Here is a 22,866-nt window from a genome sequence, read left to right on the forward strand (position 1 = left end):
ACTCATCTCATCAAAGATAACATCTTATCTTACTCGCATCTCACAAGTAGGATTATAACATCTATAACCTTTCTGCTCCAAAGAATCCCACAAGAGGGTTATAACATCTATAGCCTTTCTACTTCAAAGCACAACCAGCAATGAAGATGCATTTCTTTGCCTTTGGATCTAACATTGTTCTCTCTTCATCAAGAACTTGTACATATGAAATATATCCAAAAACTTTCAGGTGAGACACGTGGTTTTGCCTGTAAACTTCTGTTCAGATGTGGTTTATGCATGTAAACTTCTGTTCAGATGTGGTTTTATGCATGTAAACTTCTGTTCAGATGTGGTTTTATGCATGTAAACTTCTGTTCAGGTGCTCTATTTATAATGAGACACATGTGGTTTTATGCATGGAAACTTCTGTTTAGGTGCTTCTATCCAAAAACAACATTTACTTGCTTCTATCCAAAAATAATTTAGGGTGTTCTTTTCAAACACAAGGCACATGCCACTTTTGCAATGTGTTTATTTTTCCTTTCTATAATGCCATTCTGTTATAAAGTGTTCTACATGATGTAAACTGTCTCTAGATTCCCTACTTTCTCAAGAAATCATAAAACTCATTGGAAAAATACTCTCCCCCACATCCGATCTCTCGAGCATTTTATTTGCGTACCTTTTTCCTTCTCGATCAAGGCTTTAAATCTATGAAAGTGAGCAAACAACTCACTTTTCTCCTTCATGAAATAAACCCACAGTTTCCTAGTGTGATCATCTCAATTAATGTAAAACAATACTTGTAACCTATAATAATTGTTGTAGTTTTTATCAGTCCTCCCCATACATCCGAATGTATAATATTAAATGTCCTTGCACTAACATGCATGTTTGGCATGCTTACCAAGCTAGCATGCTTCACATACTTTATGTATACCATCAACTTTAAAATTTGGTAAAATATAATAATATTTTGGACTTCTTGTGTTACCACTCTTACAAATCTACCAATATTAAAATTGGTGGAGCTTCTCTCTTAGAGAGGAGGAAAGAAAGATCAAGCAAAGAAGTTCCAACTCCAACTACAATGAAGGAGGGTCTTACTTCACGAAGCAGAAGCAAAAGGGCTACACCAACACCGGGAATTTCTCCAAGGGCTTCACAACAAAACCAATAATGGATGTAGATTCTATGGTAAGAAGAATCATAAGGAAGAGAACTATTTTTTGAAGCAAAAAAATTAAAGCTTTGATTGTTGAAGATAATCAAGAAGAAGATGATGAAGTGGAGGCCTCACCAGAAGATGCCAATCTTATGGTTGACTCAAATTGGGCTTTTTAGGCTAGTCTTGCTACTAAGGACCTCTTGGCTTGACATTTGACAAGAAACCTCCAACTACTATGGGTACTAAATCTCTAATGTATTTCCTCAAGATTTTTTCACTTTGGTGTAGAGACAATATTGTGGGGTTTAATTACAACGAGGTTTAATTACAAATACTGGAGATGATGTGCATGGGTTATGTGGGGAGCTGGTGGTGTGTTCATGGGTGTTTTCCTCCATGTGATAGTATCAAACTCTACTTTCTTTGACTCATTTTTACTTTCCTTGATATTTTTTTCCACTATTGCGGGTTTTAATTACAAAGAGGTTATAATTAAAGGGATTGGTTGGCGAGCAATGAGGCTAGGTTGGCAAAAAGAATGGATATGGCATCATTGAGGAGACAACTCATTTGTGCATTCTGGTTGAGGGAATCTAGGCTATGGGTCATATCATGGAATAGCCTTAGCCTTATGCCCACCATGGTCCTCCTTTTTAGAGATATACTCGGATGGATGTCTTGATGAGAGTATAGTGCATGCACATTTTTTAAAATACTTTGACATGTAGTGAGTGACCATGTTTGAGAAGAAGCATCAGGTGCTGCTTGTTGTGTGTTTTATTGATTAGCTTCTAAAAACAACTTTAGTGCATATACATTCATTATGCAAGGGTTATGTCCTTAGGTTTTTGGTAAGTAAATAGATGTCTTTTATGAAGTGTGTAGTTGAGACATGGGCTAACTCAGGCATAAATAAAAACTCAATAGAGTAAAAACAAAGTGAGGAGAGAAGTGGGCTGCTTTAGAAGAATTTTTTTTGGATTTCATGTGACGAACTTGAAGAGCTTGAGAGTAGGATGTGGCATATTAAAAACACCAAGTAATGATGAATGGTGATGAGAGAAAGAATAAATCATGGGGATATCACATATTTTGATATTGGCACCATTACCTAAAAAAGGTACAAAAATTTCAAAGCAGGAAGTCGTGGAGACATCGTTTGTGTGAAGAAGATGCATATGAACTTGTTTTTTAATGTGCCTTGATTGACATAACTTGAAGGCTTTTGCTTGCTCGAATTCCTTGTTGCTAACTATCGATGTAGCCCCATGATTTTGGGATTAAGAGTAGCAAAACACCACCTTAAGTGTGCTGGTTCACTATGGGAATCTCAATTGAATATTTTTTTGTCGTAATAAAAACATTGGCCAAGAAACTTGAGACTTAAAACTAGTAGAGTTGCAAAAAATTTATAGAGTTGTAGAAAAACCGAAAGTAACTGCGTCTCTTTATTTTGACATGTTAGTGAGTGTCTTCTTCTACTTCTACTTCTTTATTTCTTTTCTCCCTAATTTTTCACTTGTGTGTCACCGATCTTCTTTCTTTTTTATGTCCTCTCACCTTTTTTAACTTTTCCATCTAGCTTTTGTGCTTCTTCTTCTTCTAGCTTTTATGCTAGCTTTTGTGATGTCATCTTTGTGTCTTTATTGTCATTGATGTTGGCATTGGATTTCTTCTTCTTCGTGAAAACGGAATCGTTCTCTAGGATAGCTTGTGGAACACTTGAGAAATTCAACACATAAATTCAACCATGAAAACACATGCTTTGTAGGTTTCAACAAAATCAAACAAAAACATGGCAAACATAATACTTAGCTCCAAGACAAACATGCTGGGTGCAATCTTCCCCCCCCCCCCCCCCTTGTGCGTGGCCTTCCCCCACACAAGAGTATTTTTATTAGCTTTCCACCAAAAATAGGCCATAGCCCCCAAAAATATACAAAGTGTGCTTTTAGAGAGCACGACACTCTTTCACAACAAAAATAAAGTGTCCCAAAAATTGGAGCTAGGGTAAAGCCTTTAGGCTTTAATAAATTCAACATTATAAATGTATTTTTTCCAATGTATCAAAATGGAAAAATCAACTACTAAGATTACAAGCTACGCTTGTAAAAATAAATATGATGCGCATAAGAAACATTCTCCTCAACATTATTCATCAATCCTCGTAATCTTCATCACCTGAAAATATAAGCCCAATTAATAATTAAATTAATTCCACAAATATTAAAAACAGGCACAAACCATCACCAACTCATGGACTACCAGGCGTACGTACCCCAGGAATCACCTTGCCATACAAACCTAACTGAAATAATCATAGACGGCCCCAAGCATACGTCATATACCGCACGTATTAATATTTATAGTGGTGTCACCCACGATATTAACCTAGCCGGCATGACGCAAGAGTAACCTAGGCGTCCCCAAATTACTCAAGAGGAAAAAATAATATTCTTAAAGAGGACTTAAAATATATTCTCATGACATCCCTCTTGCTTAAGTTTGCAATTGCCCTTAATTGCCGGTTTGCTAGGTTTAAAAAGAACGAAGGATCTCAGGATAAGCTCGAAAAAATTTCTCGGGCATCCATTTTGCATCTTCTTGAATGAGGATGGTTTTTGAATGTTAAAAGATATTTGATGTATTGGTTCCCAGTTCTTGTTGTTGTCGTCTCTTGATCAATAATAGCATCAGGAACTAAGACTTCTTCCTCTCCTTCAACAAGAGGTGGTTCCTCATAAATTGGGTGAGAAGGAAGTGTTCCTCGAAAGGGTTTCAAGAGATGAATATGGAAAGAGTTGTGGATATTCCAATTAGATTGCAACTCTAGTCTATAGGCCACATCGTTAATCTTTTGAATAATTTTAAATGGTCCATAGTATCTAGGTGCAAGTTTAACTGCAGGGAATTTTTCCACACTCTTCAATCGTCTCTTCTCAATTCTCAAAAGTACATAATCACCTTCTTGGAATGAAAAATCTTTACGCTTACTATTTGCGTGAAATGTATACTTCTCTTGAGCTCTTGCAATACAATCACGCACTTCAGATAAAATGCGATCAAAGTCTCGAGTATATTGGTCAGCAGCTTCAATCTTATGGGAGAGTCTAGTAGCGGGAATAGGCAAAGCTCTACCATAGATAATCTCAAATGGTGCTCGACCAGTAGTAGAATGAGGAGTATTATTATAAGCAAATTGGAGTAGATGTATGTACTTATCCCATGAACTAGGTTGCTGGGAAACATAGGCTCTAAGCATATCCAAGATAGTGCTATTCGTGACTTCGGTCTATCCATTTGATTCAGGATGAAAAGCCGTAGAAAAATCTAACTTAGTGCCTAAGTTTGAGAAAAGAGCAATCCAAAAGTGACTACAAAATTTGGAATCTCTATCAGAAACTATCACTTTGGGTAGACCATGATGAACAAAGATTTGCTTGACAAATATGGTCGCAACTTGCTGAGAAGTCAGTGTCTTTTTACATGGAATGAAATAGGCTTGCTTACTAAACCTGTCCACCATTGTCCAAATCATGTCATGATGACTGGAAGTAGTAGGAAAGCTCGTAATAAAGTCCATAAACACTTGTTCCCTTGGTCGATCTAGAATGGGTAAAGGCATAAGCAATCCCAAAGCTTTGCCTTTGTAGCTTTTAATTGATTGACAAATGTTACACTTAGCTACAAATTTTGCTACATCATTTTTCAAATGAGGCCAAAAGAATTCTCGAGAACTACTTGAAGTGTTGTGGAAACTCCTCTATGTCCCATGAATGGTGGTTGGTGCGACAAGTTGTCTATAGGGTTGAGTAACACATAATCTTTTCTCAAAGAAAAGATAGCCATCATTATGAGAATAATATCCTTGAGGTGTCCAATTGTTTTCACGCAATTTGATCCATATCTCAGAAAAATCTCAATCTACTTCATAAGTTTCTTTCATAAGTACAAATGGTTCACTTTCAATAGCGGAAATGTTGTTGATATGAGGTCTTCTACTTAAAGCATCGGCAACAACATTTTCCTTTCCAGGTTGGTATTGAATCATGGGTTGGAAACTTTGTATGAAAGATGCCCATTTGATGTGCCTATCTGAAATAAGGCGCGAAAGCAAATGCCTAATGCTTTGTTGATCAGTCTTGATAAGAAATTCTGAACCCATTAGGTAATGCTTCCAAATCTTCAAGGCATGCACAACTGTTGCTAATTCCTTGTCATATGTACTATAATTTGTTTCAGCAGGTTTTAGCTTTCGACTTTCATAGGCAATATGATGGTTGTCTTGCATAAGTACAGCACCAAAACCTTTGCCACTAGCATCAGTTACTACCACAAAGAATGGTCTTTGAAAGTCAGGTAGTGTAAGAACTGGTGCATGAGTTAATGCATCCTTGAGTACTAGAAAAGATTTATCTTGACTTTCGGTCCAATGGAAAAATGTAGTTTTCTTAAGAAGTTCCGTCAAAGGATGTGCAATATAAGTGAAATTCTTAACAAACTTCCTATAGTAACCACATAGACCTAGAAAAGATCTAAGGTCATGAATGTCTCGAGGTGTAGGCCAAGAGGCTATACACACAATCTTCTTAGGATCCACACGGATTCCTTCAGCTGACACTATATGGCCTAAGTATTCAATCTCTTTTTGAAAGAACTCACTCTTTTCAGGATTGACATTACAATTCATTTTCTCTCAAAAGGTTAAACACTTGCTCCAAGTGTTGCTCATGCTCTTGACGATTCTCGCTCTGAAAACAAGAATATCATCAAAGAACACCACAAAAACAAAGTTTTGAAACTTTAGGAAAATGCGATTCATCATACGACTGAATGTAGCTGGAGCATTGGTCAAACCAAATGGCATAACCAAAAACTCATAATGCCCAGTCTAGGTTCTAAATGCAGTCTTGAATATGTCTGACTCAGTCATGCGTACTTGTTGATGATAACCAAACTTTAAGTCAATCTTGCTAAAGACCTTTGAACCTCTAAGCTTATCAAGTAAGTCATCTACCCTAGGGATAGGGTATCTGTTCTTGACAGTGATTTTGTTCAATGCTCGGTAGTCAACACACATTCGGAAAGTGCCATTCTTCTTCTTAACAAGAAGGACTGGAGCTCCAAAGGGTGAACAATACTAGGTCTAATAAGGCCTCTTTCTAACAAATCCTCGATTTATTTTTGGATTTATTTTTGCTCTAAATTGTTGACTCTATAAGGAGCTTTACAAGGTGGAGAGTTGCCTGGCAATAAGTCAATACTATGGTGTTCACGCCTAGACTTAGGTAATCCTGGAGGTAAATCTTCCATAAAACAATCCCTGAATTTGGAGATATAAGGATCACGTTTTGGACTTTTGGATGTGTTAAACTTAGCGCTAAGCTGGTTAACCCAAATCATATAAGTCTTCTCCCTTTTCCTAAGAGCTCGCTTTGCTTGAGTATGACACAATAAAGGGCTCGTCTCTCCTTTGACTAGACATTGGAGGAAAATATTTTCATTGTCCTTCCTTACACAAATGCTATGTGTATCATAGTCTATAATAGGGTTGTACATATGTCTCCAAGGCATACCCAATATTACATCTATGCCTTGTAAAGGTGCAACTAAGAAATCCCTTTTTTCTGTTAAGGAATTGATGCTTAAAGTTAAACATTTCACCTCTTGCATGCAATTATACTTGGTTCCAGTAAATACAGCTTTAACTCTATAATGTGTAGGTGAAGGTTGAATGTTTAAAGCTCTAATTGCCTTTTCCGAAATAAGCATCACCAACTCATGACTACCAAGCGTAAGTACCCCAGGAATCACCCTGCCATACAAACCTAACTGAAATAATCATAGACGGCCCCAAGCATACGTCATATACCGCACGTATTAATATTTATAGTGGTGTCACCCACGATATTAACCTAGCCAGCATGACGCAAGAGTAACCTAGGCGTCCCCAAATTACTCAAGAGGAAAAAATAATATTCTTAAAGAGGACTTAAAATATATTCTCATGACAGGGCGATGGCCTATTTTTGGTGGAAAGCTAATAAAAATACTCTTGTGTAGGGGAAGGCCACGCACAAGGGGGGGGGAAGATTGCACCCAGCATGTTTGTCTTGGGAGCTAAGTATTATGTTTGCTATGTTTTTGTTCAATTTATTTGATTTTGTTGAAACCTGCAAAGCATGTGTTTTCATGGTTGAATTTATGTGTTGAATTTCTCAAGTGTTCCAAAAATTGGGACTAGGGTAAAGCCTTTAGGCTTTAATAAATTCAATATTATAAATGTATTTTTTCCAATGTATCAAAATGGAAAAATCAACTACTAAGGTTACAAGCTACGCTTGTAAGAATAAATATGATGCGCATAAGAAACATTCTCCTCAACATTATTCATCAATCCTCGTAATCTTCATCACCTAAAAATATAAGCCCAATTAATAATTAAATTAATCTCACAAATATTAAACAGGCACAAACCATCACCAACTCATGACTACCAGGCGTAAGTACCCTAAGAATCACCCTACCATACAAACCTACACCACACGTATTAATATTTATAGTGGTGTCACCCACGATATTAACCTAGCCGGCATGACGCAAGAGTAACCTAGGCGTCCCCAAATTACTCAAGAGGGAAAAATAATATTCTTAAAGAGGACTTAAAATATATTCTCATGACACTTCGTCTTCTTCTTCTTCTTTCCATTTCTCCTTCTTCCTCCCCTTCTTCTTCTTTGTCTTCTTCTTTCCCTTCCTCCTCGTCTTCTTCTTCTTCTTCTTCTTCTTCTTCTCTCTTCTTCTCCTCCTTGTCTCCCCCTCTATCTCTTCTTCTTTGTTGCACTTTTCTCTCCTTGTTGCACTTTTTTAGTTCCCCCCCTTCAATACTACATTTCCTTGCTAGCCAATGCCATGTTGCTTCTCCCCCTCCTCCTCTTCTTCTCTTTGTTACTATTTTTCCTCATTGTACTTTTTTTATTTTTTCCCCTTCTTCGCTACTACATCTACTCACTAGCCATGCCATGCTGCTTCTTGTGCGTAAATTTGGTGTGGGTTGCAAGCTATGCTAGGTGACAATGAGGTGTGGGTGGCTAGCTATATCGGAGCCATGCTGGCCAGATGTAGAAGGGGAGTAGAGAGGAGATAGTGTACTAGTGGTACATCGATAAGGTGTAGAGGTGTGGCTGACCAACTAGTGGGGCCATGCCAACTAGGTGTAAAGGAAGTGCACTAGTGGTAGATCTACAGGGTAGCATCAAGCTTTAATGGCAAGGCAAGTTAAGGATATGGGGAGTTTACAAAGGGGGAAGAGGGGGTTAGTGAGAGGCTCCCTCTGCAAGTCTAAAGTGTGTGAAAATAGGGGGGATTAGTGAGAGGATGCCCACATGAGTGTAAGTGTGCTAGAAATGGTTGGGTTCAAGAAAACAAAGAAACCATACTGTTTCTTGAAAATTTTGCAAGGAGATGAAAAAATGCATGAAAATCTCTCCAACTCAAATCAAAATTGAATCAAACTAAGCTTTGATACCACTGTAAGCGAGAGGGTAGAGAGAGAAATAACGCACTCAAGTGGAATACCACATATGCACTCTATGGAAGTACCACTTGGCCAAGAGCTTGAAGCTCATTATTTATATTATAAATATCAAGTTAAGCTACATTAACTTGTCTAAGTTCACTTATGTAGGCCTTAGTGTGTTCACATGACTGTATTATCCATGGTCCTACTTACATGGCCGACCGCCCATGACACATTGGCCTAACCAATGTGTTTCTCTACATTACAACCACTTGCTTTACTTGCACCACCAAGACTAAGCAAAACGACCAATTAAGCTTAAACACCAATAGCTGATACGATTAATAACTAAAGGGTAATACATAGAGTCCTAGAGGATCCCTTACCTCCACCTATTTTACCAACACAACTCCTAGCATGGAGGACCACTCTGATCAATCAAGTGTTCATTGGTGAATCTACATAAAGTTTCGAAAATGAAATTGAACTTAAACCAAATCCATCTTACAAAAATAAACTTTGCCAAACTAATATTGGGATCATCAAGGAATACCAATTCCGGTTTTCCAAGAAGGGGTTCAACTTGAAGGCACAAATATCAAATCGACAACACATGCAGCAGCTCTGAAATTTTGTCATTATCAAAAACCAATGCCCAGCCACATGTGCACTATCTTCATGGACCTTTAGCAAAGATTACTTGAGGCATTTATGGATGAACTTTGTGTCAATTCCCACATGGAAAGAGCACTTAGCTTGTCTTAGAAAATTCTTTAAGAGATGTAGACAGCATTGCATCTGACAGCATTGCATCTCACTAAACCCACTCAAATGCTAATTTTGGATTAAGCATGAAATGATCTTGGAATAAATCGTCTCCAAAAATGCCATGTCTACCAATGATATCAAAATTCAATTAATCCTAGAATTGCCTCCCTCTACAAACATCCAAGGTGTGCACAAATTCATGGGTCATGTAGGGTATTGTAGAAGATACATCATATATGCAAGACCATTGTACAAGAATATGACGAACTAAAGAAAGCATTAGTAAGGGCATCTATTCTTAGAGCCCATGATGAGATGTGGTGTTCCATATCCACATCAATGCCTGAACATTTGTTAGTGGATAACATGAAAACAATATAGACTTGCCTATGGAGACGGACACAACAACGCCGACATATCAACAGATCTGGTTCTTTCACACATCCTCTTGCAAAATGTGGGTTCTATGGTGGTGATGACAAGCTTGACTTCTATTCTTGTTTTATCCGATTCAAGTATGAGTGCATGCCACAATGTAATCAGAGTCACGTGCTTCCCTGCCATCCAAGGTGACCACAATTTTTGATTCGTGTTGTCCTATTGCGCTCCATTAAGATGCTAAATTTTTGAATCTTTGTACATGATCCTTCACCATGGTGGATACCACTCGTGTAATCTCTCATCAACTATTAACGTGTGTAAGGGCTCTTGGGCTCCCATACCTGCAACAAGGCTGTTCATCTGCCTTATTGCTTTCAGAGTCTCTTCTGTGACTTGATGGCGAGCCTGCTAGCATCAAAAAGTGAAGTTAATTAAATCCATTGCTTGACAAAAGAACATGTGCATGGACATGCATGGCATGCGGGTGGAGTTGTCAAGGGGGCAACAGACCGGGCCAGCAAGCATGTCTATCTATATCTCACTGGAAAATTTGACTGGTAAAGCATTCTTCAGAGAGGATGTATGTCGCTGGACTTGTGTAGTCCTGAGACGATTGGCACAATTCTCGTACTTCTCTATAAGCCCATGCACTGAGCTGCAAGCAAAGAATGATGTCATCTCCATTTTGGTTTGAAAACCAGCTTTAATTTGCAAATCTTAAAAAAAGGTCATGAATCACTAACATTTTTCTTGGGAGGAGGCATCCATCTTCCAGGATCTGTAGAAGCAGTCTGTACAACATGTAGATAAACCTCAAAGAGTTGGTACATAGCTTGCTTTGAGAATTTGCGAACAACTAGTGCATGTTTCAAGTTTTAAAAGCTCAGGCATGGAGATATAGTAAGACATCTGTGACATTTGAGAGTTATTCACATGTTCAGGGAGGTCAGATGCCACAGCATTAGAAAGCACTGGATCTGCAATTGACAACATTAACGCTATCAATCGGCTAACTTTTTTCAACCACCACCTCAGAACATACCATTGTTGTAATTTGTTACTATAAGAATGGCTATCATTTCATCATATGACATTTCCCAACCCACCCTTAGTACAGTCAAGGTTTTGGAGTGTTTTGAAACCCCTTCTATGCTGGATATAATCACTGCTTTCATATCATCTTCATCAACGTTTGCCTCTAGATTGGCAAGTTGTTGTAGGCAGGAAAATTAGAGCCATTGAATTTTTCCAATGCAATGTTGCTTCTGATGATCTCCACGGCTATGTAGGAACTCCAATTTGATGCAGGATGTAACTAAACCGGCTAGGTCTGAACGTCCTTGGGCACCATCTTGTGAACAATACGCGCGTTGACACTTCAAAAATAGCCGCAATGCACAATACAACTGAAAGATACATCACTACACAAAATAATCTGCAAAGACAAGCATTGCACAGTACACCACTGGGGCCGCGAACAGGAACGTGCCTGCACCCCCCCCCCCCCCCCCCCCCCCCCCCCCCCTCTCTTCGATACTGAAGTATATCATTGGAGTATTTTAATCTGTGTACAAGATTCCAAGGGCTTTCCAACCAGATAATCCAATGCAAATGCAAATATAAAGAAACAAGAGTAGTGTCGGAGTAGATTGTCGATGCTGGCTCGTCGAACGAGTCAAAGTAGCTTGGCCACCAGTCTCATACACTGGAGGGGGGTGAACATGAAATTGTCGTTCTGAGACCACGCACGAACAAGTGCTCTTATAGAGGAGCAGCCATTGCACCCTCGCAGAGACCGTGGATGAAGCCCCCCCTGGTGCAAGTACACAAGCAGGTACATGTGCGCGATTTCCAATAGCAAGTACTCAAACAAGTACACGAGGAGCCGGTTCACAGAAAATACACCCAAATCCCAATACAGTATATGTAATGTGATATTCAGCAGGTAAAGAAGATGTACTGCCAGTACAAGAGGTACAGATGGTACGGCTAGTACAACAGCTGGTGCGACAAGAACTACTGTAAGTACAACAGGTGCAGTAGGGTTCTCAGCTAGAACAGAAAGTACAGTAGGGTTCTCAGCAAGTACAACCAGTACAGTAGGCTGTACAGTAGGGTTTCCAGCAAGTACCTGTCACATGCACACCCATCAGGTGTACCACTGACATGGCATATCATAGTATCCATAAGCATTCAGTAGGACGTTCAAGCATTAATCCAAGTATTATCCAAGCATTCATAGCATGAGAATCAGTGTTTGGGGCTTGTACAACACCAACAGCAGTGCATACATCTCATCAAGTTGGGGCTGTTATGACCAGCCGACAGCATGTTATTGGCAGCCAGCAGCAGTTTATTGCAGGTCGTGAAGGTACGGAAGGCAGCTGACTGCATAGGGCATCTGGATCTTCTCAGCGTTTTCCTTCCTAGGAGACAAGGGGATACAGTTCAGCATACAGTCAGCATCATATCTCATCTTCTCTTCAGCGTTTCCTTCCGAGGAGACAAGGGAAGCACATCAGCAGCATATTCAGCATTCAAGTCATCTCCTACCTCCTACATTGAGGGAAGCCAGCATTCCAAGGGTGGACCTCAGCATTGGAGACGGGAACAGTCATCATCAGCATTCATCATCTCTCTCTCTTCCCGAGATAGATATTCATCTAGGCCAGCATAGATCTATTTATAGATCTCATTTGTAACCATTGCATATAATATAGCTGCATTGCATTGCATCTAATCTCCTCGGGCTCAGTAGCTACCGATCCGTCCGGCCTCCCAAGCTGGCGGACTCCTGCTCGAGCATGGCGGGGCCCAGTAATCTCAAAAAACTCCCCAGTCACTCTATCACCAAGCTGCGTCCACTGAGAGGCCTGGCGGCGATAGTAAAACTCATGTCTCTGCTCCTCTGCCTCTCTAACCTCCTGGCGTGCCTGGCTCAGCTGGGACACCACCCACTCACATGTAGGCTGCTGCTCCTGAAGGCGCTGAAGCAAAGCAAGGCTACGTCTCAGCCGACGCTCCCGCTCACGAGCCTCTCCCAACCGTGTCAAGGCTGCAGCGTGCAAAAAAGAGCTGAGCTCGATGAGTCCCTGGGCGCACTGGCCTGTTGCATCCTGGTCAGAGCTCTGACTATCATGCCATATCCTCTCAATGTCCTTAGCGAGACTAGGATCGGTAAGTACCCTCTCTAGGATCCTCAACTGCAAGCTGGTCTCCCGTGTCCTCTCCTCAAGTGTCAAAATAACTGGCGCATGGTCTGAAAAAGAGGTGCCAGCGAGAATGCCAACGGAGCCCCCTCGCTCCCCTAACCTGTCGCCCACATAAAAGCGATCAATCCGTGATAGATTAGTCCCTCCCTGCCGGCGATCCGACCAAGAGAAACTAAGACTGTCCCGAGAGCGGGAGAAGGCCTCATGCTGCCATGCATCAGTGATCCTCAGTGTCATGCAAAATCACTCCCAAGCTGCAAGCTCCGTACCGTGCACTATAACATGACTGCCTCCCACCCTATCGGCCGGGTCCTCAAGCATGTTGAAGTCCCCCCCGACACACCAATGTGCGGTCTCTGGCAATGCATCCGTAACCTGGGTCCAGAACTCTGCTCTGGCACTAGCATGGTTGGGCGCATAGACATTGAGCACGCCAAAGAGCTCATCATGCGTCCTCAGAATGACATACTGTGCTCTACCGGGCACAATGATCCCGCGATCCACAATGGCCTGCTGCCATACATACTCCTCCCTGCCCACCCAAGGGGCCAAACCCTGCAGACCAAAAGGTGTCCCATCTACCAGGCATCACCGAACCATATCTCCGAATCCTGCTCTCACCCAAATGGTGCTCCTGCATCATCAAGATATCAATACTGCCCCCAACCAGGCATCTCTGAAGCTCTTGCCTCAAGCAACCACGATAACGTATATAATGTGCACCGCCAAGGCCCTGTACATTCCATGAGATGATCCTCATGGATGACCTGCAGAGGTGGATGCTGTCGGTCGCAGCCGTACGGCGGGCCTTCGCAAGCGGCTTGGATGGAGAATAGTCCCCATCCGAGTGTCTACGAATCTGCCCATCCGATGTGCTGCAAGAATCTCGGATCAGGCACCAGTGGCTGTGTCCCATGGCGACTGCCTCCCGCTCAGACAGAGCACCCTCGTGTATGCATACATATCCAAGGTCCCGTGCTAAGTCTGCCACTATGCGAACGACCAAATGTCGAATCCCTGAGGCATCCACACTCCCGAGATCAATGAAAAAATGAGCCAACTCCCATAGTCGGCCTATCACATCTGTCACCTCCAGATCGCTCACATGGTGAGAAAACTCAACTGCCTGAGTCTTCAAAGTGCTAAGAGCGAGCTCCAGAGTCCACTCCCGGTCGCATGGGCCACAGAGAGTGAATGAGAATGCCACCGCTGAATCAAGTGCCTCCTCCCCGCGGGCCGGAGGTATCACTACATGCACTCTGATGGGTGCTGGCTCATGGGGGCCCTCTGCTCCAAAAAGCCGTGTGAAGGAGTAATCAAAAGCCTCCGAGCGCTGTCTAGTGTCGAGACGACTCAACCGATTGCGGATGGAGGATATCCGTGAAGCCCGAATCGGCATGGTAAGTCTCCTCTGCGGTGCTCGAGCAAGGTCGGTGCTCAGAGCCCTCCGGACTGCAGGTGAACGCCAGGAGACTGCCAGGGCCTCCCGAGTAGCTGAGGCGAGCGGGGGGGGGGGGGGGGGGGGGGGGGGGGGGGAGAAGGGGGTGGGGAAGGAGCCGCTGCCGAAACCGAAGCGGGGACCGGAGGAGGCGAAGGTGGAAGCGAGGCGGAAGGGGGGGACGGGGGAGGGGGGTGGGGGCGAAGGAGTGGGTGCTGGCATCTCCTGGTCCTCAGTCGGCGCTGGGGTCTCCTCCTGGAGGGGAGCAAAGCTGTTCCTCACGGGAACCCAGATGCTGAGACTGTGGCTGCTGCTGCATCGGTCTCTGGGCGTGCTGCTGGGGCTGTCTCCCTCGACGGCGCCCCTGTCCAGGCTGCCACTCTTTTGTGCAGAGCAGGAACAAAGCATGTTTATGCTAACCATACTCAGGAAACTTTCCTAGTTTGGTTTGTTTTTCTTATTTGTGTAAAACTAATATTTTCTAAATTAAGTTCAAAGATTTCTTTGAGTTTTTGTGCAGAGCACGAACAAAGCATGTTTATGCTAACCATACTCAGGAAACTTTCCTAGTTTAGTTTGTTTTTCCCTGAGTGGTAGTGCTAAACGCGCCCTCAGATTTCTGAGAGCCACTGAAGGTTAGAAACACTAGGGAGTCCGGGAGCAAAGCTTATCTGGGAGAACCAGACAATGTTTCCTCCGCGGTGTACCCCTTTGCTTGTGCTAGTACGGACGTGCCTGTTGGTGCACGGTCTCGGAAGACCAATGAAAGGCAGGTGTGCACCCAGTGAAGGTGGGAGTGTGCCTGTGACCTGGGACTTCTTCAACTGTCCAAACTTCATCGACAAGTACCCAGTTGTTTGAGTTGTATTCACTCCATGTGAGGAGAAATACATATAAATACTTGTACACATAAATACTCCAAGAAATACAAATGTATTGAGGGGGAGGCCAGCCCTTTCCGGTGGGGACGGTTGCTCTAGTTTGTGGCTCGGTGGGGACGGCCAAGTTTGTGAGCGTCGCTCATGGCTGTCATGGTTGGGTGGTGAGTATGCCTGCACCCAGATATGTTTCTTCAACTTTGCCTTCTAGGGTTAGGGTTCGTTGCTTTGTCTTGCTTTTCTTGGTTGTTTTGCAGGTTTCCTTCTCGGAGAGATCTCGGGATTCGACAAGCTTGGTCTGTCCGAGCTCCTCGCCATTTGGAGCTCCAATCCGCTTGGTCAAGAAGGATGGGACCAGACACTCAACAAGCTCATTATCAAAAACAAGTTCCCACTGCCCCGGATTGATAACTTGTTAGATCAGGAGTATTTTCTTATATTATTCTTTGGAGAATGTTGTACAATGCTTGAGAAAACAAGTGATATGATTGCCCAACATAAGGACGAGAAAGACCGTAAGTCGGCTGAGTATCCACCAATCCAAGGCACTACAGAAGACTCTTCGGGCCACTTATGCAAGTCCAGATAGCTGTAGGACTGCACATATGCTGGCTGAATGCTGAAGAGGAACTTCTCTGATAGCCTGGAGTCGATAGGATGACTTGGCTTATGCTTTAACTATTGAATACTTTGCTGAAGACTGAATGCTGAATGAGGGACTGATGCGATGAATGCTTTTATATGCCAAAAGGCTGCTGGTCGGTTCAGGGAAAGTTGTGGGCCTGCTTATTATGGACAAAATATGTTGTTTAATCAGCATTAAATGCTGCGTAACAGAATTATGCTAAATTTTTTCCTGGCCGACTGCTTGCTACTGGGCGGCTGCTTGATTGCCTTCATTTATGCTCGCCGACAGGAGCTCTAGGGCCCCATAATATTAGGCAGCTGACTGGCTGCCTAGGCCCCTCCGTGGCCTAGATGATGCCCCTTTGTGGGCTGCCATGATCATGGGATGGCTTTGGCTGTCCCATATGCTTTCTAATGCAACTAAATCCAAGACCTACTGCTAAAGCTGACTTTTACATGCACTATCTAATGAATTCTCCGAACCAAGCAAAAGCCTGGTCCTTCTGGGAAAGAAAGTAGACCCACGTGAATCTGGTACAATCATCAACAAGCAGCATGAAGTAGAGAGATCCTCCCAAGGATGGTATCTGCTGCTGTGGTCCACACAAGTCAGTGTGAATCAACTCCAATGGTTTCGAAGCCCGCCTGGAAGCCTGCTTCGGAAAGGATTCCCTGTGCTGCTTACCACGTATGCAAGAACTGCAGCGTCCTTGCCTATTACCAACATCTGGCAAGCCAACCACCATCTGGTCCTGGAAGGCGCGCCGCAAAGCATCCACATTTAAGTGGCCAAAACGAAAGTGCCACAAATCTCCAACCTGAGAGCCTGTCAATGAGGAGAGTGCAGAGAGCTTGTAGATGCCATTCTTGTAGATGCCATTCTCCACACTGCCTTCCCAAACAACTTTGCCTGTCTCACGGTCCCTTAGAGCAACTGAATGCTCCTCAAATTCCACCCGAAAGCCAGTCTTGCATACCTCATGCACTGACAAAAGATGAAAACCCAAAGCAGGGACATAAAGAACACGGGAAGCATGCTTGCCCCCCTTGCCGTCGGGAATAATCTCCATCCGGCCCTCACTATGTATCGGAATAGTGGAGTTATCGCCAATGAAGATACGACTTGACTGCCGTTTCAGATCCAAAAAGAAGTCACGGGATGGAGTCATATGCCTGGAAGCACCACTGTCGAGAATCCATTCCCGGGTATCCTTCGTGGTGAAGCCAACTGCCTCCTATGCCTCTCGCCAGCGTCATGTGCTTCACATGATTGATCACTTGTGGTGTGCAATTGAGGAAAATAAACGACCGGACCCTGGCGTTGACACGATCCCACATGTGTGCCTGTGCCTCTCGGTCCTTCCTCGTCGATAATAACTCCCCTTCCTCAGCTTCCGGCCATGGCACCCCGATGATAATAAAATCAGCAAGGTCATATGACTCCAGAACCGACTCCATCATGACCTTCCAGATGCCGTAATTGGACCCGTCCAACTGACGATCCACTGGGAACGTGGGGAGAGTCGGAATCTTCACGTGCTTCTCAGCCATCTCTAGTAAATCTGCCATCGCGGAGAGTAACCTGAAAGGGTGGGTGGGTGGGAAAAAAATCTGTAAACCTGCAAGTGGTTGTCCAGCACCTTGGCCCGCCTTCCTCTTGCACCTTCTCTTCCCGTTCAGCCCAAAACAGTAAAACAGTCCACCAATCAGTAGCCTAACGCTCCCCCTCTTGCTCAGAAAAACGCCCAAGATCTGTCTAGAGCCTAGGGCTCTAATACCATGTCAGAATATGCAGCGGAAATGATAACCAAACTTGGGTAGACAAGAGCAAGTAGACTGCAGAAAATAAACAGCACAAGAAACACAGAGAGATAGGTGTGTAAACTCTTCTCTATACACAAGATCCCGGAAAAACTGAATGAGGAAGTGGTGGGGGCAAAGGGGCTATATATACATCCCAGGGAGAGCAGTCGGCCAGCATATAGAGTGCCCACGACTGCTGAATAATGTCCACGACTGCATAAATGCAGTCGGCCAGCAGATGAATGCCCACGACTGATAAACCTGCAGCAGTCGGCCAGCAGCCCAGTAGCCCACGACTGATAAACATGCAGTCGGCCAGCACTGGAGTGCTCCTAGCATCCTCTGGCAGCCCTCCCACCACTAGGAAAAATGGGAAAAAATAGGGAAAAATACGGGGAGTGTGGAAAAATGATAAAACACCTTATACAGGGCGGGCACACCCACAACAGAGGCCCTGGTGTATGAATATAGATAGGAGATGACTTCTAACAAGAATGTGACACACCTACAAGTGTGCAAGGCACAACCGGACATCAGATAGCAGCCAACACAACAGGCAAAGTCAAAAAGCACAAGGGACACGTGGCAATGGATGACATGGCATCCGGATTAAGGTGGCCGATAGTAATACTACTTGCCGACTAGGAGCATTGGTGCACATGCACATATATATATATCTATATGTGGGTAGCCAAATCCTCACATTCATCTACTTTCATCAGTGTTGGACTTCATAAAGCATTTCTCTGTAGGCAAAGTGCTAGCCATGAGTGAAAAGTAGGTCACAGGACTTTGATTTGACATCTTCATTCTCAACCACATCTTGTACTCGAATTTCATATGTATTACTTCTTTCTTGTACATAATACAAAACCGTAGTTTAGGACTCTTGTGTGTGTTGTATGTGTGATTCCGTAGCACTCTTTTTTTATCTTTGGAAAACTCTAGCATATAAGCATAAATATTCTACAATCCTGGCTCTTGGTTAATACATAAAATCAAATTCTCGTTTTAAAAAAAGCCTCCCTATTATTACACAAGGCCGTTTACACACTGGACACCAGCCCAAAGCTCATCCGGCCTAACCTCAATAATAACGCCACTTGTTATGGCCTTTTGGGCTCATAACAGTGTTCCATTTCCGCCTTGGGTAAAAGCTACTTGTCTTTCTTCTTGCCTTCAAAGTTCCTTTAATGCTGCTGCAGAAGAAGTTATCTAGCCCTTCTTGACATACTAAGATACAATGAGCTCATAAACTTGTGCTTCATCAAAGTCTCTTTTTTTTTAAAGCCTCCCTATTATTACAAAAGGCCGTTTACACACTGGGCACCAGCCCAAAGCACATCCAGCCTAACCTCAATAATAAAGCCAGCTTGCTATGGACTTTTGGGCTCATAACAGTGTTCCATCTCCTCCTTGGGTAAAAGCTGCTTGTCTTTCTTCTTGCCTTCAAAGTTCCTTTAATTCTGTTGCAGAAGTATGCGAGACGTCCTCCGATGACTCTCTGTCTCAGCAGTTGCAACTTTAACAGATAGGTCTCTACTACGACCTGGCCCTTAACATAGTGAGATACAATGAGCTCGTAAACTTGTGCAAAGCTAGGGCTTCATCAAACTTGGTAGTCCATTCACATAATTGAATTCTAGGAACAAGCCTTATTGGGGTCTTTCTACTGTTTGCACCACCTTGTAAAAATCAAGGATATCTTGGGAGTATTCATAACGTTAACAAAAAACCCTTCTGCATTAGTGATCCTATTGCTCCTAATTGAGGAGTATTTGGCCAAGGTCCCTTAGAGATTGGTCTTTTTTCAAGGTCTCCTTTTCGTTGACGCATAATGCTAAAACATAATAACCATGTGCAAGCTATTCCAAATGATTTTTTTCAATCAGCGCAATTTTCTTTGCCTCAATATGATGATATAGTTCAAATGTTCCATGGCTCCTTGCAAGGATATAATGAGTCAGGAGACACACAAACAATGCTACAAAACCCCTTGACACAAAGAGCATATAGATCGATTCTCGAGTTGGCATCTGGGTACATTTAAAGAAAGTACTGGCTGCAGAGAAAGAAAAAATACAAACTGATTGAAATGGACTCACCTTGAATTGAAGCGGAGCTTGTCACAGTGCTGTTCCGGGGAGTATAAATGACGCAGCAAGCTATAAAGCAAGAGACAGTAATAAGACCAGTGTTTGATTTAATCATTTGCATAAAACTGTGATGAAAATCATGAAAAAAAAACTGCTTTTGGTGCAAAAGGGCTACCAATTATGGTGTGTCCAGCCGCCTGTCCGGGCCATTGGACTCTAAGATTGAAGGCCACCATTCCCTTGGACTGAACCAAAAACCCAACTTCCTGAAGTGATTAGGGTGGTTCATAATGATCAAGAAACACCATAGTGAAGCATAATGAACCACTTAAGCTAGAAGGATTAAAACATTAATTGGTGCGATTAGTATAATCAAGCACACTTTGTATTACATGAGTGGCCTCTTAAATAGGGATCAAAGGTACATTGATCTGCTAAGAAAACTCTCGTGGGAATGTATCAAGAGGGCAACTCCTACATCATCTCCTAACCCTCCTCCAAAAAGCTTAGATTCTCTCCACCTCTCCATAGCTCATGGCCTCTGACTTTTAACTCAATTATTGTGGTTTTACATGGATAAAACCATGACTAAAGTTGATGACAATGCTAGTCCTAGTTACTATTTACAATGATGGATGTGATGACCATGTTGGTGCCCATAGGTCTTACTCCTGTTAGGTTTACAATGCCATTTATGATGCCAGATGCTAGATCCTAGTTATGTTTATAACTAGTTTAGCATATGGGGATGATTGTGGAAAGGGTAAGTTCTCTTTTAGAAAGTCCAGCTATCTAGAAGAAAGTTAGCCTCATGTGAGGCTCCTGCTTCTTCCTTTGCTTCATCTTCACTTGAATTTGCTTCCTCTGCAAGTAGGGCCTTTTGAGCCTTTTTTCGGGAAAAACAATCCTTCTCTTCATGGTTAGCTTTCCTGCAAAAGTTATAAGACTTCTTAGGAAACTCCTTTTTCTAAAGTGTGCCTTTGCCTTTGCTTGATCTTCTTCTCTTCTTCAATAGAGAAACCTCTACATCTAGTAGTGAAGAAGAAGGGAGGTTGGTGAGTGTGGTAACAATGTTGTTATACTCATCTTGTGGTAGACTCTTTAGAAGTACTACAGTAACATCATCATCTTCAATGTGTTTGTTAATTCCTACAAGTTGGGTTAGAATGCTCTTCATATAGTTTAGATGAGTGGGAAGAGAATCCTCCACATCCATTTTTAATTCAAGGAACTTTACAAGAAGAGAGATTTTGGAGTTCTTGCCGTGTGCTCTAAAAAGTATATCAAGTGTCTCCCAAGCTTCATTTGAGGTTTCTTTCACATCTATATGGTGGATGAGATTATCACTTAATCCTAGGGCTATAATGGCAAGCGCTTTTTCATCTTTGGTTAGCCATGTAGCCTCTGCATCCCTTATGCTTGGTTTTTTATATTTACCATTTGCAACATTCCACAAATCTTTCTTCATCAAAGTAAATTTAACCTTGGTTTGCCATGTGTGGAAATTCTATCCTTCAAACTTATCGACCTGAGGTGAATAAGCCATTGTAGGGAAGGTCTTACTTTTGGGATGAATACCCAATAAGTAGTGTCTAGTCCCTTTACAAATTTGAATGGCAATACAATCAAGCAAGACAATCTAGAATTCATCCTTGTTGAAATATATGATGTACAAGTGATAAAAGGGTGAGAGAAAAAGGTCATGTAGGTGTGAAAATGCCCCAAAGGAAGTGGGCATGTGGGTGGAAAAGGGATCTAGGGTTGGCCCAACCCTAGCCCCCCTTGGTGGACCCTATATAAAAGGCAAGATGTCTCACTTTTTGTAACACAATCAAGACATTCACAAGGAGAAGGTCAAGCCAACTTTGGAGTGGCTGAAATAGAAGGTAATATAGAAGCTTTCTATACACCTTGTGTTCTTGCTCTCTCACATATATGTTGCTCTATCTTGCCATCAACTATTGCTTCCATTGTGCATACTCCCCATAATTTTGACAGCCTTTACCATACATATGCATGTTGTCGCTCAAAAAAACACTGAGATCCATAGCCCTTGCATAAGCATAGTAGTGTGGCTTGTTTTTTATCTTTATAATCTTCTTTTTTATGTGATTTCTATTAGATGATTCACTTGAGGGCATAATGAAAGTTTAAAAGAAGAATGAGCATAAGCTTCCACTACTAATGAGTAATAAACTTCTAATGATCAATGAGCTTCCAAAACTAATGGGCAGCCACAATGTGAGTTGATAGAGCTTTGTAACACCTTTCCAATAGCATGAATGAACATTCACCTGTAAAGAAATTCAGAGATTAGGCCCAATTAACCTTTGATTAGTGGAGCTCTCTTACTGTTAACTGTGCAAAAAACAATGCACTAGTGGAGGATGAGTAAGACCAAGTTAAGCTTCTCTTGTTGTTAAAATGCTTCAAGTTAACCAAATAGCACTGAGTCTTATTAAAATGAAGTGATTAATTTTGATTTTACCAGGATGGCTTTCTGAGAAGTGCCCAGGCCTGAATGTCAAGGTAGATGACCTCCATTGCCAAAATTGGCATTACCATCGTGTCGGGCATGCCCGAAAACCTTTGTAGCCCTTGGGAATTAGACGATTTCATTGCAACGAAGGAGAGATATCTGTTTTTCTCAACAAAAAAAAAGTGCTAGTTACAAGCGACAATTCCGCTGTTTGTGAGCTCGATATAGGGGGCTTCTTTGATGGGCAGCAACAAGCATGTAGGCCTGGCTTCAATGCTCTGAAGATAGCTCACTCAATGATGTTGAGTGTGGGTTGATTTCCACCCTCCACTAAGAAGTGGTCTATAGGAGAGACTTAAAAAATCATAATTTTGATTAATTTTAGGATTAATCAAGATAATTAGTTGATAATGATACTAATGAAAGTAGTAGCATGGCTCTCATACCAAATGAAGTGATTAGGGTGGTTTATAATGATCAAGAAACACCATAGTGAAGCATAATGAACCACTTAA

The 22,866-nt window shown here is 42.3% G+C and overlaps 1 protein-coding gene across 4 annotated transcripts; it reads right to left on the reverse strand.

Moving 5' to 3' along the window:
• Positions 1 to 9,383: 9,383 nt before the first annotated feature.
• Positions 9,384 to 20,392, reverse strand: LOC147625292 (uncharacterized). 4 transcript variants are annotated; one of them, XM_086818974.1, is made up of 6 exons: positions 20,048 to 20,392; positions 19,882 to 19,941; positions 10,752 to 10,795; positions 10,562 to 10,609; positions 10,329 to 10,473; positions 9,388 to 10,223 (listed from the first exon to the last, which is right to left on the reverse strand). In XM_086818974.1, the coding sequence occupies exons 1-5, from the start codon at positions 20,106 to 20,108 to the stop codon at positions 10,357 to 10,359; spliced, it is 330 nt and encodes a 109-aa protein (XP_086675100.1). In that variant the 5' UTR covers positions 20,109 to 20,392; the 3' UTR covers positions 9,388 to 10,223; positions 10,329 to 10,356. The 4 variants fall into 4 exon arrangements, 3 of the variants coding, with proteins under 3 accessions (XP_086675101.1, XP_086675100.1, XP_086675102.1); XM_086818976.1 differs by lacking the exon at positions 9,388 to 10,223 and having other exon boundaries at positions 10,349 to 10,468; XM_086818975.1 differs by lacking the exon at positions 10,752 to 10,795 and having other exon boundaries at positions 9,384 to 10,468.
• Positions 20,393 to 22,866: the final 2,474 nt, after the last annotated feature.

The sequence above is a fragment of the Cibotium barometz genome, chromosome 24 (assembly GCF_041138505.1).
Source record: "Cibotium barometz isolate CiBa-2024 chromosome 24, ASM4113850v1, whole genome shotgun sequence".
In the NCBI taxonomy this organism is placed as follows: Eukaryota; Viridiplantae; Streptophyta; class Polypodiopsida; order Cyatheales; family Cibotiaceae; genus Cibotium; species Cibotium barometz.